The sequence below is a fragment of the Athene cunicularia genome, assembly GCF_003259725.1.
Source record: "Athene cunicularia isolate RWA chromosome Z unlocalized genomic scaffold, athCun1 chrZ_part1, whole genome shotgun sequence".
NCBI classification, from domain to species: Eukaryota; Metazoa; Chordata; class Aves; order Strigiformes; family Strigidae; genus Athene; species Athene cunicularia.
Window position 1 is genome coordinate 20,424,882 of NW_020799142.1, and position 20,251 is coordinate 20,445,132.

Below are 20,251 nucleotides of genomic sequence, written 5' to 3' on the forward strand. Positions count from 1 at the left end.
GAGAGGACGAAGGATGCTAATCTCTGTTCAGTTGGTTTTGTCAGACTATAATTCATACACTGTGGGTATATGCTTTCCAGGTGGGCTGCTCAATCATGAGGGATGAGAGGTTACCTCATGAATCAACACCAGCCTGCAGCCTCTGAAAAGAGACCACAGCTCTCAGCTTGACCAAAGCTTGAAGAAAATATGAAAGTTGCATGTCAGACTTGTGCAATGATACAACTGAACAGACCATCAGATGGCAAAAATTATTCATTTATCATTAACTTTGCTGGTAAAAACTGAAATCATCACAACTATCAGCCTGACCATATTGTAGAACTAAGTAACTAAGAACTGAAGCAAACTTACATGGTATCAGGCTCAGAGGGATAGGATTCATCTCACACCTCAGCCAATGGAAAATTAAGTACTCAGCCAAGTTAAGCAAGGAAAAGAAAAAGCAGTGAGAATTATTTTTTTTTAAGCCAAAAAGGCAACACACACTGGGATCAGCTGCTCTCAGTTGTCTAACTTACTAGAAAAGCTTGTAGTGAAGTTGGCAGGGTCAGGTTCTTTCCCAGAAAGAACCTCAGACTACTTACCTACTCACGAAACACAACAGGAGAGCAAAGAAACGGTGATCAATAAAGAAAAATAATCGACTTTTTATTAGCACTTCAACAATTGCCTGGTGTTCCATGGTAAAGCACAGTTTTAAAGATAACACTGGTACCTCTGATCCAACATGACAGTATGGTTTTTTTTCCCCATATACAAAGGAAAAAAGAAAACTGTTCCATATCCCCATTGTTTGTTCTGGTTTTTTTTTAAGAAAAGCTAAGTCTTATATTAGCTACTTATAAGCAGAGAACACGTTGCATACCTTATTAGATACTTCAAGTCTGACAAGACAAAAATTAATGCTTTGGGATACTAAATCCCTTCAAATCCCCTTTTTGTTTAGTTGGGAGGGAGAAAGAGAATTATTTCCTTTTCTTTCCCCTTCTCCCATTTCCCTCCTATTTTTTGCAGACCTAAAAGAAAAGCTGAATACAATGAAATCAAGAGGCCATACAAGCTACATTCAACTATAGCTGCCACGATGCTTTAAAATTTAGTTACAAGTCTTTTCCTGCAGTGTACAACATATTAATGATTACATGATAATTTTTATTTCAAATTATATGAAAGAGATTTGCAGAAAATGTAGCTTCTTTCATACACTTATTTAATTTCTTAATGCATTACTTGTTCAAAAAATCTGTGTTTTAAGTGATCTTCACATAAAAACAGAGGTAGCTAAGTAGAAATACTTTATTTTATGAGGTGTCTATACAGTAATGAAAAATGTTTGTTCTACCAATCAACATGGATTAATTTCAAGACTTCATAATAGTTTGTCCTCCCCAGATATGAATGCTTTCTAATACAAGTACAGCTATTTCTATTTAGCCTTCATCACTATGGACAGTTGCTACATCCTTATAGCAACATGATAAATTCATTTTATTAGGAAAATATTTGAGTTCCACTGAAGTACACTTAATAAAAACAAAACAGCAATCTGTGTCATAATTCAATTCTTTGCTGAACTTATTATGGAAATTTAGCAGTGCTTTTAATTAGGTTAGGGAGAAGTCAAATAATCTAAACACTAGATTTTAAGTTTGGTATGCTTCTGTCCTGTCCAAACAATAGCTTATTTATTTAGAAACATTCTAATCAACTCCAGAATCTTAAATATGTTCAAAAGTGCCTTTTTCCAGCATCACATAAATGTTAATTAAGAAAGCATCACTAAACTTTAAAGTAGCAAATATAGTTAAAAGTCTAAGTGAATATAAACTGAAACACTGTGGTCAAAATTCCATGAACACATCAGGTATGTGTTTTGTCAGTACAGAATTGGATCACATTTTTCCTCAGACACTTAAAAAGGCAACAACTGAAAAAGACGAAGAATTTAGCAGCTGCTTAAAATGATTAAGCAGTGCAAGTCCTTGTCAGGCTTGAAGATCACTTGGTAGGTCCCTGAAATCTTGTGTTTTGTTTTATACAATGTAAGTGGGCACTACAAAAAAAGTGGAACTGTATTTTAAAGAGAACTATCTTTCCTAAATGTTCCTGATTATTTGCAGCATCTATACAATCCATAAAAGAAATAGAACATTATGTTTAGAATCTCAAGTCATATAAGCATCTATCTGCATCTGCTTGCATCTGTTGTAATCTTACTTTAAATTTTGATGAAATAATTGTTTTGTGCATACTGGCCAAAGAACAACTTTAATGATAAGATAGAATTTTGGCACAGTATTTTTTAGTGAATTTCCATGACAGTACAGACAGTAAGGAGTAGGAAACCAATAACTACTTAAAGATGACCGCAAGTTATTAGTTCCTGCTTTTAACAGTGTAATATTAACCTTAAAAAGCGCATATTCATTCTTTAATGCATTGCCTCATGGGAGATTTAGTTTGAAGGGCTAATGTGCCCATCCTTTCATAAAAGCCTACATTCCCTGACTGAACTATATCTCCTAGGAGTCAATGCAGTCTTCTCCAAATGTCAGCTGCATTATGACAGTGACAGATTCTTCTAACTCTTGTTTTCCATGACTTCTGTAACAGAATTGTAGTCTCAATCATGGCTGGAACATAACTCAGTATTTAGCTTTGATACGACTCCCTGACTTTGGCCTGTAGGGCATCACAAGTCTTCTTAGCATCTCCCAACAACATGGCAGTATTGGGTTTATAGAAGATCGGATTGTCCACCGCTGCATAACCAACTCCCAAAGATCTCTTCATTACAATGACCTGCACATAAAGAGTTCATGTTTGAAACAGCAAAAATCAACCACCATCCCCCCCCGACAGAAAGTCAACATACAACCAACCTCAATAAATTAAAGGAGAGGAAGGGAAATCCCTGGTAAAAAAAGGGTGCTCAGTGCAACAAAACTGTATGTCAATTTTTAATATAGCAAACAATCCGATATCTTGACCAGTTTCAGAAGCATTTTATTGGTCAGCACATATTACATGTCAGATGAAGAGACCATAGACAGTACACATATATATGCTCTTAATTTAATCCATGTAATAAAGTCAAAGCAAGATGGGCACTGATGATTATAACTTATAAGGTTTTTGAAGTTTTTTTAGTTTTGAACTGTTTTAAGAACCCAATTCCCTGACAGCATCACAATTCATATGAGCATTCACATCAATACTTGGTGCAATGCTATCTGGTATTTCTCCAGACTATTTATTATTCTGTATTACTTCATACATGGGATTTGAAAAAATATCCTAAAATACATTTCAGCCAGTTTTAGGTATTACACGTCATGTTGTTAACCATGGCACCTTCAGCAGAGAAACCATGAAGCTTTACCAACTTTAACATGTACATCTGTATTTCTCAAACAGCAACACAGCTATGCACAAACACTGATAAATGAATGTGCCTATGGCTCTTGAGTACTTGAATGCCTAACCCACAGAAGAACTGAGGCTACGACTGGGTTCAGAACAAGATAGCAAAGATTCTACATCAAGGAAGTATATGTACTTTAGATCAGACAATGTTGCTTTCAAAGAGTAAAAGTGGTGACGTAACTAAATTGCCAATTCCATCTGGACAGACTAAGCTCTCTAGTCAACCCAGTCACTTTTTTTTTTAAGCATGTTAAGTTTTTGTATTTTCACCTTAATTTTACAGTTCTAAATAATTTTCCTATAAATTTTAAAAAGCATGTATTTGTGCAGAAATGCTTCTGGGCTGCAGATGTGAGCAGAACATAATTTATTCTAATCACATTTTTTAGCAGAAGCACTTTCACTAGTTTTTTTTTTTTTTTACTGCAGTCATCATTAGTCTCACTAAAGCACTTGCTGATGATTATAAAATCACGAACAGTGCATAACACTTGCAAAGTATTGACTGTTTTGTTGGACAACTTGCAGAAAAGTTTCTCATGGAAACCAGAAGAGTAGGAGAATCTTGTTAGCTTACCCTATAAACCATGTTTTTAAAAGCATGCTACCTAAGGTAGGTGCTTAACACAACTCTGTTAACCTCACCTGTTTCGACTTCCAGACCTCAAGGACTGGCATCCCAGCTATGATAGAGTTTGGATCTTCCTGAGCTGCTGAATTAACTGTATCATTTGCACCAATTACAAGGACCAAGTCAGTTTCTGCAGCAAGACATAGAAAATAAAACTGATGAAAAATTACCTGAAATCTGAACAGCGAGGCTGATATAAATTTGTGTTAAATCTCATCTTTACAGGCAGAACCACCCCTTACGTTAAGCACTCTATAAACATTTATGGGGACTTCATTCACAAATACTTCACAAATTTATCAGACAACTTGTATGTGAGAGTCCAAGTGTGCTACCAACTAGCTCTAGCAAACTGCAAGCATCCACAACCCCACTCCAAGTGGTTAGACCACTGTGCCACACAAAAGTTAAATCCTTTGATATGTAATTGCAGTTTCATGCACACATAGTATCATCACTTTCAAATTTATTTGTCTGGCTTTTTTTTCAAAACACCTTTTACCAGTACCTTTCTGATTTTTAAATAAAGATGGGAGAAAGCAAGAAGTTGTCTGTACAATGCTATACTAGTTTGCATGATCAAATCATCCCAACATCTGACCTAAGTAACAGAGATCTTCCATGTACAGAGCAGTAACAGGGACAAAAAAGACACAACATTTGTAATTTATTTCACAGCTACAAGCGGTTAAAAACCCAACCTGTTCTCTTGGTTCTGGTGAAAACAAGTTTTACAGGCTTGTTTAACCTCCCTTCAATATCTACTGTTTTCTGTACCCCTGCATCCAGTATTTCCTGTTTTCTACAGTTCCCTGTCTGTACTCTCTGCTTCTCAGTTTTCTGCTTCTGAGTCAAGCTACTTCTCATATTCCTCTGTGCTCACTTGCTATCAGCTGGGAGAGCACTTAGAAGTGCAAAAAAAAAAAAGACTTTTACTTACCTACAGTGTTAACAGGTACAAACTGAAACTAAATAGCCTGACTGAGATTTTCTATTTTTAAAATCCTTGTGTAATGTAAAAACAGAATCAAATAAAAACCTGACAAGATAATATCCGATCTACTGGAAACTTATAGCTCACATACTAACCTGGAAAGTCTTCGTTGATCTCATCCATTTCCAGTACAATATCATAGGGAACACCAGCCTCCGCTAGGAGTACGTTCAGTTGACCAGGCATACGGCCAGCGACAGGGTGAATACCAAACCTAAACCAGGAAAAAAAGTCCAACCCCATTAATAAGTACTGACCACTCTGTTTTATACACTAAAATTGCCACCTGTGATCTACACAGCTGAGAAGTTCTTAAGTATAAGCCCACATGTAAATTAATAAAATGAAATGGTTAAACCTTAAGAATAACTTAATTACTTTTTCAGTGTTGCAGGGAACTGATTGTGAAAGGGAAGAAGGCCCGTAGACTTGACTTCACCTGTCCTGCAAAGTTAAAAGTATGACTGACACAGCAGGTACGGAAAAGAGTATGTTCATTTCCCAGTAAAACTAAATAAGTAGGAATATATTTTCAATCCATAATAAGACGACTCTTTCAGAAAGTTGTTGCACCTGCAAAGTGGCTTTGGAGAGCATGCTGGACATTTCTAGTAACAACACGGAACTCATGGCCGGAAATGCCTGGAACACATCACTGCAAACAGACCAATAAGAGTAAATTTTCCACCCAGTAATAGCTTATACCGATAAGCTTTTCTTCAATTACTTTTGAAAGTAATAGGACTATTTTATCATTTTGTCTGACCACAATTATCTGTCTGAGCCACATCACACACTAAGTATTTGCATCCACCTTCCAAGCAGTACAGTATTTAAAACCATGTGACAGATACCTTTAGTTTTTCATTAATAAGTTTTTTGGCTGCAAAACCACCACCCACATTAATATGCACTGGAGATCCCTTACATCACTGAAAAGTGAAAGCATGACAGAGAAAATGAATTTGCAACAACGTAACACTCTTCATGAAAATGCCAAAAGACTGTGCAGCCTTTCTGAAGTAAAAACCACTCCTAAACCCAGAAAAGCCCTTGGCAAATGACCTTATTGATTCAGGTATCTCTAGAGTATGCATGGTCTAACACTCCAATCCAACAGAAAAATAAGCAGGGATTCAACCTCAATCACAAGACAATGCTTTGCTGAATTAACACTTCTTATGACTGGTCTTAGAAGGAAAAAAAACAAAAAAAACAAAAAAAAAAAAAAGGAATGGGAGTGAGAAGGTGGAAAGCTAAGAAGCTATAGCAGTTTAAGCATAACAATTTAAGAAATGTTTTCAGAACAGCTCAAAACCAACTTAGAGAAAATACACTGCTTATGAATTACTAAAAATTCAGACAGACACACAGGGTAGCAGCATGCTAAGACAAGCATGCAGTTCTGTAAGAGTAAAATCCTGTCAAAATTCAGATGTTAAACTGGTTTATCTGCAAATCCCCAAAACATCTTTTGGTTAAATACAAAACTATTTCTTGTGGGCACATTGTACTCTTCTGCTCATCTACAGGCCCTGCATAAACTAGGAATATTAATGTCTACTGTGCTTGGCATATTCTGTCTTTCCAGCTCTGGAGCTATCATCAAATGTAGTACTGACTCAAGCACACCAGAAATGCTTCAGATGAAAGTCATGTATGGCTGAAGTTACATGTTTAATGAGGAAGCCTACATGTATTTTGGAAGAGACAGAAAATACCCAAGAGAAAACTATAAATGCTTTAATTTCTGAGCAGAAATCCAAGGGAGTCAGGAATGCAATAAAATGACTGCAGACTTCTTCAGAAAGGAGGGAAAGACTGATAAATCAACTTGCCATGACAGATGGATTGTCACATATTTGTGTTTTCAATGTCATTGCAATAGAAGTGGGTAACACATAAGTGACAGTCCACAAGTCATAGTCCAGTCAACACAGATTGCTTCTGAATTTAACACTGTAGAAATACATCCTTAAAAGGGCAACTGAGTGCTCCATCAACAAAACATTAAGACAATACAAAGATGAGACAACTGGAACTCCAGCAACAAAATTAAGGACATATGACTAATCCACATAACACTAGATATACTACAATTTTAAGTTCTAGGTCAAACAGCAGGATAAAAGCTCATTTTTAAAGGACTGCTTTTAAAGAAACAAAGATAACAGATTACAGAATCACAGAATCATCTAGGTTGAAAAAGACCTTGCAGATCATCCAGTCCAACCATTAACCTAACAGTGACAGTTCCCAACTACACCAGATCCTGCGGCACTGTGTCAACCCAACTCAAACTCCTCCAGGGATGGGGACTCCACCACTGCCCTGGGCAGACCACTCCAATGCCCAACAACTCCTTCTGTAAAGAAATGCTTCCTAATATCCAGTCTAAACCTTCCCTGGTGCAACTTGAGGCCATTCCCTCGTCCTGTCGGTTATTATTTGGTTAAAAAGACTCATCCCCAGCTCTCTGCACCCTCCTTTCAGGGAGCTGTAGAGGGCGATGAGGTCTCCCCTCAGCCTCCTCTTCTCCAGACTAAACACCCCCAGTTCACTCAGCCACTCCCCGTACGACCTGTGCTCCAGACCCTGCACCAGCTCCGTTGCCCTTCTCTGGACACGCTCCAGTCATTCAATGTCCTTTTTGGAGTGAGGGGCCCAAAACTGAACACAGGAATCGAGGGGCGGCCTCACCAGTGCCCAGTACAGGGGTGAGATCCCTTCCCTGTCCCTGCTGGCCACGCTGTTGCTGACACAAGCCAGGATGCCATTGGCCTTCTTGCCCACCTGGGCACACTGCTGGCTCCTGTTCATCGGGCTGTCAATCAACATCCCCTGGTCCCTCTCTGACTGGCAGCTCTCCAGCCACTCCTCCCCAAGCCTGTAGCACTGCTGGGGGTTGTTGTGGCCCAAGGGCAGCCCCCGGCATTTGCCCTTAGTGAAACTCCTCCAGTTGGGCTCAGCCCATGGCTCCAGCCTGTCCAGGTCTCTCTGCAGAGCCTCCCCACCCTCGAGCAGATCAACACTCCCACCCAACTGGGGTCATCTGCAAACTGACTGAGGGTGCGCTCGATCCCCTCGTCTAGATCATCAATAAAGATGTTAAACAGGAGTGGCCCCAAAACCAAGCCCTGGGGGACGCCACTTGTGACCGGCCACCAACTGGATTTAACTCCATTCACCACAACTCTTTGGGCCCGGCCACCCAGACAGATTTTTACTCCGCAAAGCATTTGTATTCAGCTAGTTAACATTTGGGATCTTGTTGCAAAGGATAATAGCTAGAATCAGAAAAGGGAGAGAAAATATACAGGACAAACTTATGATTAGTACACAGCCAGTCCTTAAGTGTACCAAATTCAATCACTTACAGTACAGTAGTACAACTCTTATTCTGAAGTACACTTGAGAAAACCCATCACTCCTCTGGCAGTGAAAACAGATTTTCCAACAAAATTCTCTTTTGTTTCTAATTAAATTATTTGAGCATCTTTGTGACCAAAAGCTGCTTTGGCAATACACAAAACAAAATGCTTGTGAGGTTTCTGTTAAATACTGTATACACATACAATCTTATACAAAACTTAAGCTGCCAAGAGATTCACCTTTGACTTCACCATTCCTGGCAAAAGGCAAAGAAAGAAGAAAAGAAAGGGACAAATTATCTTCATTCAGGCAGTTATGGCATCAACCATCAGTAGTTAGAGACTTCTTACAGATTCTGCTTGAAACCACATACTGTGTATTCACAAAGTTTGAGAAAGCTGCTCATACAAAAGCTTTTTAGACAAATATTGAAGTGACTCCCAGAAGACTGCTTTTTAAGAGCCTGTTAACCAAATATGAGAGTAGCCTGCCAGTACGTCTTGAAACTGGATGTGCAAATGTGTTAGAAGAAATCATTAAAAATATGTGTTTCTCTAAGGCTTCCATTCTTTCACAAGATATGATCTACACATATTTGGAGTGACAATAGCCTTTCCAACAGAAAACAGAATTCAGGTAAGCATGGAAAAGAAATAGCTAAAATCCTTGATGGCTCACAACTTGTCCAATAAAATCTCTTGATTCACAACAGCAGCCATTCTTCAAAGCTATGTGCATTATGGCAGAAACATTGTCACATGTGTGCTCCCAAATGTTCAAAATATGAACACCGTTCATATTCAAAAAATCAACACAAAAATTATTTTGAGAAACATGCTTTATAGCAAAAAAGTTTTAAAGGGAAAAATTGCCAGGTTCCTTTGATATGCTTTTAACATCACTTAAACAAGAACTCCCTAAGGTTGGTTAGTTTGTTTTTAAATCAAGAGAAAATTTCACACTCTTTTTGACTTTGTTTACATGACATCAACTTTTCAGTGTACATACACTTTACTCATAACAAAGATTTACAATCATGCTGTGTCTGACCTGAAACATTATTCTGATTATTCACTGAAACGTATAATTCACCAGGAATTTTTTCTTGACCCTGACCATGTAACATGGGGCCTGCTTATCACCACCAGTTGTCAAATACATTGAAGTGACCACACACCTCCTTGCTACTAAGACTTCAAACCTGAACAACATGAGTACCAGGAAAGGATGTTCACTCTTCTTAATCATTCTCTTTTGGATACTTTAGCCTTATAAAGACAACACAGCACACTGAAAAATGAGTTCATATTTTGAACCTTTTCTTGTAATACAAAGAGTGTATCATTTTCTTTTAAATTTAGACTTAAAATCTAAAAGTCATAACTTACACATCATAACTAGGACAGCAATTTCACACTTTCAGCACAGAAAGCATTTGGGGGGGGGGAAGTTACAAGTATGAAGTTCATTATGGTACTATGAAAAAGGCAACTATTGCATGCAAAATTACTGAAAAAAATCTCGGAGTTGAAATTACTTCCCATACAGTTCAAAAAGTCAGCATCTATCTTTATTACAACTGGCTAGATAACATTATTTTAATCAATACTGAAGGTTAGCACATACCTAACACAATGCAGAAGTGTTACAAGATCACTTCATCCATGTAAAGATAGGATTCCTGCCATTGTGCCAAAGTGATGTAAGTAAGTAACATCTGGCTGATGCCTAATGTAGCTTACTCAACACTTTAGATGCTATATACACAGAGAATAATTTGCCAAAGGGTTTTGCCTCACCTCGTCTTCCTCCCACTTCTTTTACACTATTTGTGTTTTGACACCTCTCCACCTCTGTTTCCAGTACAAACAATAATCAGTTATTCAAGGTAACAAGAGGAAAGAAAAAAAAAAGCCAACCAGATGAACTGACAATTGCATCATTCAGATATTCGACAGCTTGAATCCTGCCATATAACAACAGTTGCAGTGTAGCAGAGCTTTTAAGTACCACAGCATAATGCTCTCATCACATATTACAGATGACTATGTAGATTACCAGCATCAAAGCACATAGCTGCTTAGCCCTGGTGTCACACCTGAGGAAATAACATGTCTCCAGAAACAGTACTTCAGCATGGACTAAGCTCAGAGACTCCGCTGGAGTCAGGCCAGTTAAATTTAAACTGAATTAAATTAGTTGAATTAAATATACTTAAGTAAAGGTTGGTACTGGTTCCCTCTTTCCAACCACTATGGTTTATCACAGCAGAGGCAAGATCCAAATACCTTTGCTCAATGCAATAACCTTCCCAAGTACCCAACTGCAGGGAAGTAAGAGCCTGCCTCTACAAAGCATCACAAACCAACCTAGTACAGTCATGCAGAGCTCACCTGATCCATATGGAATCAATGGCATACCTACAATACAACAGAGCTATAGCGGCATCCCTGCAGAAGCGGATCAAGTACAGCAAGGTTTGCTAGACCTCTTTAGCTACACTGATACAGTCCTTGAGCTAAAAAAATCTGTTAGACTCTGTTTGTCCCTTCATCTGCAGCATTAACAATTCAGAACCCATGCAGTTAATCTGACTGTAAGAAACAAACTTAGAACTGACACACATGTACACACTTCCTGTCTTCACAGTAAGCATACTTTAGCTTCCTAGAAACTTTTGCTAACACACATTGTTCTCAGGCTGCCATTCAGCAGTGACAGTAATTTCCACCATATGCACACCTGAGCTATGCAGTATATTTAACCACTCATTTAAAATTCTTCTAGATTTTCATGTAGACCAACAAAGAATGATGACTGTAAATTGATACAATTAATCAGTTTTATTTATTGATTTGTAAATAAATGTGTAAGTAGTACCCATCCACATGTTCTATTACTGAACAGCAATTAGAAAAATGGAGAAAAAACCCAGAACCTTAAACACATCTGATTAGAGCTCAGCCATAGAGGTAACAATAAAAGTCAAAAAATGCAGGTCCAACACTAAATTCATGCTATCACATTTTAAAAAAATAAGAAACCCATGTTTCCATGCACTCAAAAGTAACTGGATTCTCCAGCATCAGAAGACAGAAATCCAAGTCCTTCAAGATATCCACCTATAAAAATTAGGTCAAAAAAATGCAAACTGAAACACTAATATATTAGCAACTAAGTTGCAAGGCTGTTAAAGCGGTAACAAGCATTTCTCTCAACCATAACAGCCACTAGAAAACTATATTTAATTATGAGTTAGATTTAGAAAGTCTATACAAAACACAATTTTAAGAGTCATTTCACCCTGCCATACATTTGAGTTATCAAAAATTTCTCACTATGCGGAAAAACAAAACACCTTGATAGAAAATGTCTTAGGAAAGCCATACTGTGGCAAAAGGCAAGATAGTTAACTTCATGTGGACATGGACAGTGTCAGCTATCCATGCACATATGAGAACGTATAGTTTTAAACTGTACTATAATACTATAGAATAATTCTGTATCTATGTATAGAATTATTATAGCATGTAATTTAATTATATAGAAAAAATAAGAATTTCACAACTAGGGGCCTACAAACAACCCAGCATGTGGCTGAAGAACTCTGGTCAGGCAAGAACTTCCAGCAACTTACTCAGTTGTATCTTCACAGAAATACGACATCAGTTGCAAAACTGGCATTTCATCTCCAAGGCCTATGGATTCTGGGGATCACAGGATTTAGTCTATGAAAAGTTTTGTTGTTTTACCCATCCATAACAAGGGAAAGCTATAATGAAGGCTCAGCACATCCAGCTTTCTATGTGATACTACTAACGCAATAAAGATGTGATCTGCTGGAAGACCATCTTAAGTAAGCAATGATGTTAGCTATGCAATTTAGTAACTAAAACAGACTGAAGTTTCTAAACTGTCCTGCACTTCTAGATTTAAGCCCTAGTCAAAGGTTATGCATCATGTTACATAATCCTCTCTTCACTGAAGTATGTAAGTAATATACTATAAGTAAATGAAAACAATAGCTCCTCTGGATCAACCGTAAGCCATGAAGCAAAAAAAGACCATATGACAAGACACAATTTTTTTTGGCACAGTATGGGCATTACAAATTGATGACAATCGTATGTCCATGCTGGCACCCCTCCACAGCGGATGTGTGAGAGTGTCACTACATCTGGATGGTGAGCGAAGTAGGGTCCCGAGGCACTCCAGGCCTACTGAAACCAAAGGGACAGCAGCTGCACTCAATGAACACCATGGGAGCTCCGCAAAGTGATGAAAGGCCTGAATTACCACAAACTGTAAACACAGATTTATTTCATTAAAATAGTAGGTAACCACTGCAGTGATGCCTTTCCTGAAATTTACTCATTTCAAGTATAAGACAGTCATTTCAAGGATTCATTCACATTTCTCCCCTGCAAAGCCAACATAAAAGGCAAAACCAATGATTTTTTTATTTCACTAGTGTTGATAAAAAAAAAAACTTGCCCCCACAGAAGCACTGAAAGGAAAGTCAAAAGCATGCAACATTGTCATCGCATCAGTCAAGGAAGGTTCTTTTGTTGCACAGCTAACAAGTCTTCAAGATTTTTAATGCAATTTGGACATACACAGAGCTTTTGCTAAACACGGAGAAATAAGGTGTGAAGAAAACTGCTCCAGGAAGCAGATACACCAGCACACACACCCTCATTTCTCATGTATCCATGAGCAAATACATGTATAAAGCAATTTCATTTGCAAAATTGCAACATTCTGGGTAAACTAACAAGTAACTGCTGCTAAACCCTACAACCACCATGCTGTTATCCATCATATGACGTGGAACACTGCAAAAACTTGTATGCTACTTTTCATTAAGCTTGGTAAAAAAGTGGAAGAAAATAACAAAAATAAAAACCACTAACTGCTAGAGTACTGATTCTAAAGAAAAGACACCATCTAGTTGAAATAAACACATGGAAATCAGAGAATGAGTCTGGCTAACCAGCATCTGCCCAAATATCTTGCTTTAAATGAAAACCAAGCCTTGACTAATTTTAAGTTACCATAGTTAGAAAATGGTTTCCCAGGCAATCATCAAGGGAGGCACCATGTTTGCTCTCCAGTACTTTTAATATCTATAAGGTCTATGAAAAATTGAAGGAGGAATGGACTTGAGGCCTATACTGGGACCTAAAATTTATCTTTGCTTTTTGGAGCAGCACTCCAGAAAAAATAAATCCATGGGACTGGAAACATGCACTCCAATAATCCTTCCATGCAATACTCCAAGAACTCTAATAGCAGTCTTGCTCTCAATAGCAAAAACTTATGGGAACCCAGTAAGAGTAGGTTTAAGTTGCTTAACAGATTGAAGTATCTGCCACTAGAGGAGAGGCCGAGATCCGGGATTCTTCAGCCTGCAGAAGAGAAGACTCAAGGGAATCTTATCACTGTGTATAAACACTGATGGAGGTGATCAGGACAGACACAGCCAGATTCTTCCCAGTGGTATCCAGTGAACAGACAAGAGGCAACAGTCGCAAAATTAAACACACCCTTACTCTAAGGGTGATTGGACATTGGAACTGATTGCCCAGAGAGGCTGTCAAGTCTCCATCTCTGGAGACCAGATATTCAAAATCCAACTGAACAAAACCCTAAGCAACCTGCTCCACCTGACTCTGATTTGAGCAAGGGGGCTGGCTGAACCAGACAATCTCCAGAGACCTCTAACTAATACTGTGAAGATTCAGGTTACACTAAAATAGTGACATCCTTAGACCTTCCTATGTTCACTAATTGCTGAACAAATTAGACTGTAGAAACCTTCAAAGCATGGTGTGAGAGAACATGCCACAGCCCTAATGCTTGGAAGGTCAAAGGGAAATCAGATAGTACATCCTGTGGAAGCTAAAGTCCTGCTGCTACCGTAACATCACATGGATTGACTTAAAAGAATTTAGAGGAATGTATCAGACAGATCTACTTTTAACAGAGGCACTGTCTGTAGCACGTCAGTCCAAAACCAGGAGCTCTTGAGCATCTGCAAGACATCTCTCATCAATACACACTGTCTTCAGCTATTCCGGAGTGCAGAAAAGGTTAGTAGAAGAATAAAAAGGCAGGGTGGACTGTGGATCTTTAACCTGAGAAGGACATCTAACACTGTAGTGTGATCTTTTCAGCACTGTTTAAAACATGCCAACCAGAATTGGATGCTACTGTCCACATTTTTTTATATATATACACAAATGTTGCTGTGTAGTAGTAAGCATTATTTCTATTAACACAAGTCACTTATCCCAGGAAAGAAGTCAGTCCCATGTTCTTGGTGCAAAGACTGCTACCCTATCTACTCTTCCAATTCATACCAGACCGACCCCAGCAAACACTCCTCCATACTGAAGGAGGGTCTCATTTCCTGACCAGTATCCCCAACTACTCCCATTGCACCCCTAACTATTCCCCAAACAGAGGGGTCTATTTCCTTAGGAAATTAGACCTTTAAAAAAAAAAATATTAAAGGTGTTTTAGCGAGTAAACAATCCCCTTTAATGGAGGTTTCCCTAAAGGCAATACAAAGCACTTAAGTTGGGCCTGTGCTCCCTCCCTATTGACTACAAGAATGAATTAAAACTATTCTCCCTGCACTGAAGTCAGCTATTATGATTACTTCTCATAGTAACATATTTGCACAAAGTGGTTGCTTTGACAGAGCTGTCCAACCTCCTCAACCTTAGAAAAGCCCGCTCTCTCTTGAATACAATACAAAAAGCTATATTAAAGTTTTATTTTACAAAAAACTTGTTTTGTAGAAAAATACTACTGTATTCAAAGGCAGAGCATACATATCTAAAGAAGCTAATCAAGATTTTGTTGCTACAATAAAGTAGTATTAAATTTTAAAGCCATTCTTTTCAACTGAACTTCTGCATGACACCAAACCAAAACAACAACAAAAAAATTATTCTCCAACTGCTGGGGCTACTTCCAAAACACAAATTTAACAAAGGCGTAAGGGAATAAGGCATCTTTTACAATAAAGCATGAAATTTCCATGAAATTTCTAGATACTCAGATATAGGTTAGTAAGACTAGAGCACTCCTCCTGCTGGTATTTTTGAGAGAGAGATCAGCATGACACAAAAAAACCTTAAGCCAAACAAAGACTTATAAGGGATTTTAATGGAATGAATTAAAAAAAAAACAAAAAACAAAGAACCTGTAATTCTTTTCATCAAGGAAAGTACTTACCTGACATTTTTCCCTTGTTCTCTCAGCATCTTCACCAAATCAGCTATGGGGTACTGAGCTTTTGCTGCACACAAACCATAACCTGAAAGAATTTCCAAATTGTAAGCTATTTTTCTGTTTCAGTGCAGACAGAAGGTCTCATAATTAAACAATATATATATATATATATATATATATATATATATACACACACACATACACACACACACACACACACCCCCCAGATACTCATGTATTCCCAAGCCTTCTGACGACTAACAGTGTAATGGTTTGACCAGTCAAAAAAAGTGTTCCTTTCTCTATCAGAAAAAGTTTCAGACAGGTATGCTGAAAAATTATAATGAGGCTACTATCAGGTTACATCATCACTACTATCCTCACAAAATTTTGGATTTGCATACTGCAAATCTAGTAATTAAGTATGGCTTTCAGCCACAAATAATATTTTCAGTCTTTGTCTGAATTAATTCATCAGAGTAACATTGCCCAGGAAGACAATGGAGTGTATAAGTTATTAACAATGTCCTCGAGGTTTGACCACAGTAGCAAGAAGCAAACTCCCTGCAGATGTTTGGAACCTTTGTTGGAAACAAAGGTAACTTCTCAAATTTAAACTCTACCTCAGTGATGTTTTGATGTAATATGAAGTAAAATGATTGTTCACATTCCAATGCTAAAATAAATTTAACACCATAGTTGTACCATTCAGTTTAAGAAAAACAAGTCTTGAGCTAGTCACTATCTGACCTCTCCTAACAGGGAATGTGCTATTGAATCACATGAGCCTATGGCAAACTCACAGTTTTGGATTTCAGGATTTTATCTACTTTAATTCTAGTATTTATTGTAGGCTAACTAAGTTGTAGATGTATTTCTGTCATGTTTTTAACAAAACAAATCATAGTTGAGCAAGTAGACGAGAAGCATAAACAAAATCCCCTCAGTAACTTAACAGACAGGTATTTTGTTATTGGTACTACTGGTAATGTGGTAGTGCTTGGAAACTCACACCACAACAGCTGTACACAAAATTAACTATAAACATAATTTACAAAAGACAGTCTTTGTCCTGAAGAATTTAAAATCTAAATAAGTAGGAGAACGTTTGAAGAGACAAGAGACAAGGAAAACTGAAATGGCATACACCTGTCTACACAGAGGAATGACTGACCTGAGAACAAAAAACAGATCCCACAGACCCAGTCAACATTTGACATGCTGCTGCTATGTTGCAACTGCAAGACAGGCTACAGTTTTTTGTTTGGGATTTTTGTTTGGTTGTTTAGGGTTTTTTATTAATACATCCTCTGAACATCTTGCTGCATAAGTCAAGAGTGTCTTACCTGGAGTAATAATAATATTATTGGCTTCCTTTATCATTTCAATTGCATTGTCCACATTGATTTCTGTGTGGGTTCCAGTAATTTCCATCGGCTTCCCACCAGCTGTTGATGTGGTGCCATAGCCCCCTAGAATCACATTTGCAAGGGAACGGTTCATAGCCTGAAAGACAGAAGGTGATTAGCTAAAGATGAAATCGAAAAAAAAGGAAACAAGATGTCCACAGAAGAAACTTGTGAAAATATTAAAGCCCTCATAACAATAGTATTTATCTGCTGGTTTTGCCTGCTTACAGCTCAAAACATCTTAAAAGAGGCTTCTTAAAACAGAGACACAGATTAACACAATAGCCAAACACCAGCTTTTAAAGAATTACATTACGCATGTAATGACAGAGCATCAGCATTTCCCCAAGACAAAGAAAAAAAAACAATGTGAAGAGCAAATATTGGTCTCATTTTGTTCTCAAAAGAGAGGATATAAAAGAATGCATATTTTATGAGGGTTTTTTAAAAACACATACATATATATATATACACACACACACACACACACACACATATATGTGTGTGTGTGTATATATATATATAGAGAGAGAGAGAGAGAGAGACACACACACACACACACGCACATACAGACCATTTCTGTAAAATATTCTCTTAAGTTCTTGAGCAATTCCACATGTATGCTATAGAACTGCTATATGGCAGCACGGAAATCATATAGCTTACAGGTAGCACAGAAGCAAAGTTCCTACAGCAGCAAGACTGGGAAGAACACAACAACACTAAGAAGCAACACAAAATTAAGCTAATGCTAACGCAAAACAAACTGTAATGAACTGAAGGGGGCCATTAACTTACTGGCTGAGCAGCAAAGGGGAACAAGAGATCTTAAACTAGGATCTTTAAGAGGAAAACACATCCTGAAAATTTGGCTCTGTTTAGATACATAGCCAGGAAAAGCCACTGGCTCTACGTTTTCACTGGCATGTCTTCTTGTGAGTGTGGTCCCAAAGCAGAATCTGGTGATATCTGGAAGTAGGCAAAACTTGTAATTGCAGTAAACAAAACTTCAGAAGCAGGAAAGCAACAGGATAAATTGCTTCTTTAATTAAACGTGTGTCATACATCTGCTGTGCTATCCCAGAAACCACAGCAAAATTTAAGAATGAATCTGCAGAAGGACACATAAAAGTGAAGCACCCCCACAAAAGTATGCTTCTAAGTGTCCATTTTCTGCTGACATTTCAAATGATGCAACTTCACAGGTTTTTTGCTATAGCCTGAGAAGACATGCCATTCTGTGAAATTCATCATCTAGGAAGCACAATGAAGATATTAGAACCTTTGGTTAACCTAATAAATCATCACTGTTTCATACACCGTAAGGAAGGCACACAAATGTAGTGAAATAAGCATCTTTCTAGCGTCTGATGTAGACAGTAATTCACACCCTCTAAGAACACAATGACTTTGACATGTATCACAATATTAAATTGTCAAACGGAAAAACAGACTACTTAGTATATTACAGCAGCGTCAGGTAAGACAGCCTAGACCCTTTTAAGATGTTGTGCATACAAGAAGCAAAGCACCTTCTACACCTATCTAAACCAAAAGACAACAGTATGACCAGATCAAAGGAAAAGAAGTTCCAAAATTTTAAAAAATTATCTCCACAAAGCAAGCATGAGACTGAAGCTCTCTTGCCTGGCTTCAAACCAAAGAGCAAAGGAAAGAGGTGAGAATCCTGTGAAGGGAAAAAAAAAAAAAAGAGGGTGGCAGAGAGTGCTTCAGAATGAGACATGACCTCATCAAGCAACAATAAACCAATACAGCTACTCAACACAGGGACAGTGTGGAAACTCTTCTATAGCCTATTTCACCTTCTTTACTACTACAGACCACAAACATTTATGAATAAAGTGGAATCATCACCATTCACAAATAATCAAACCACCAGGAAAAAGCCCTCTATGCTGTGCTGTGATACTGGCCAGGAGCTTACAGCCCAGGGAAAATCAAACCCTCAACTCCTGAGAACTCCAAGTCCTTCCACTGTGCCCCAGAAACAGCAAGGCTAACAGGTGATGGGACAGCATACAATTTACAAGACACAATTTGTCCCTTCTCTTGCTCTATTTGATCACCCCAGTTAAAGGTTCCTCTTTGGCCTGAAGCATTTTCCCCATCCCTAAGCATACTGATTCTAATACTACAGTTACAATTGTCAAGTATAAAAAAAAAAAAAAAGGTGAGAAGGACATGCTAATACAATCAAGTGTACTGAAGAAGACACGTTGTGTTAGTGTTTTAAAATAAGTCAAAATTCATAAGATGAGTGAACATTACAGGCCTTTGCTCTTTTGTTTTGAGGTTAAATTCTTAGTCCTTAACCCACTCTACTAATAGGGATTAGTGGAAAAATAAAAACATTCACCCTACTAAGGAGGGATAGTTGGAAAATCAAGATATGAGTGCAAAAACTAAGTGGTTATCTGAATAAATGTTGGTCGGTTTTATCAATTCAAAAATTAAGAGATTATCTGGATAGGCTTTGGATGATTACTGTTTTATCACAAAAAGTGAAAAAGTAAAATGGTTTCAACTATTAATATGTTTCCACAAACACCTTCTCACCTAGAGTACTAGATAAGCTTCAGTATACTACTTTGGATGGAAGTGATACTACTGGGAGGGAAAGAAAAAGAAGGGAAGGGAAACTGTTGCTTCATTAGCACAGGTTGCAACAGCCTAAAGCAGGGTTTACTTAAATTCTTGGGCACTTTTTCTCCTGAAATGCAACTTTAACACAATGATACTGAATCTCCTGATTATAACAATCCTTTTAAAAGTAATGTTTTCCATTAAATGAATTAAAGCAGAAAAGAAAAATTCTGGGCTAGAAATAAGTTATTCTGCTTACTGTTCAGAAATTATACAAAATAATTTTAACTTTTATGGCTGATTAACTTTAATTGTCTAAGATTATGTAAAGCAGCACAAGATTTCTAGAATACTACCTTAGAAACTAAACTTCCTGAAACTTGAAAAGACACATAAAGGAAAGCCACTCTGTCACTGTGTAAGTATTTTGCTAATTACTCTCCAGGCTTCCTATTTACCTAGATTCCTCCAACCAACAGATGCAAGTATGTCAAAACCCTCTTCTGAGTGCTGACAGAAGCTAGTAATAATTTTTTTTTTTTTTTTTTTTTTTTTTTAATTTTTTTTTTT

At 37.6% G+C, this 20,251-nt stretch overlaps 1 protein-coding gene across 1 annotated transcript in view; it reads right to left on the reverse strand.

The window, feature by feature from the left end:
- Positions 1–630: 630 nt before the first annotated feature.
- NNT (nicotinamide nucleotide transhydrogenase) overlaps positions 631–20,251 on the reverse strand; it is a 58,740-nt gene continuing 39,119 nt past the window's right edge. Inside the window, exons 18-22 of the mRNA XM_026865923.1 lie at positions 17,015–17,174; positions 15,672–15,753; positions 5,150–5,268; positions 4,075–4,190; positions 631–2,805 (exon numbers count right to left, since the gene is read on the reverse strand). Coding sequence (XP_026721724.1) covers positions 2,656–2,805; positions 4,075–4,190; positions 5,150–5,268; positions 15,672–15,753; positions 17,015–17,174 — 627 coding nt within the window. The 3' untranslated portion in view covers positions 631–2,655. The remainder of the gene's footprint in view (positions 2,806–4,074; positions 4,191–5,149; positions 5,269–15,671; positions 15,754–17,014; positions 17,175–20,251) is intronic.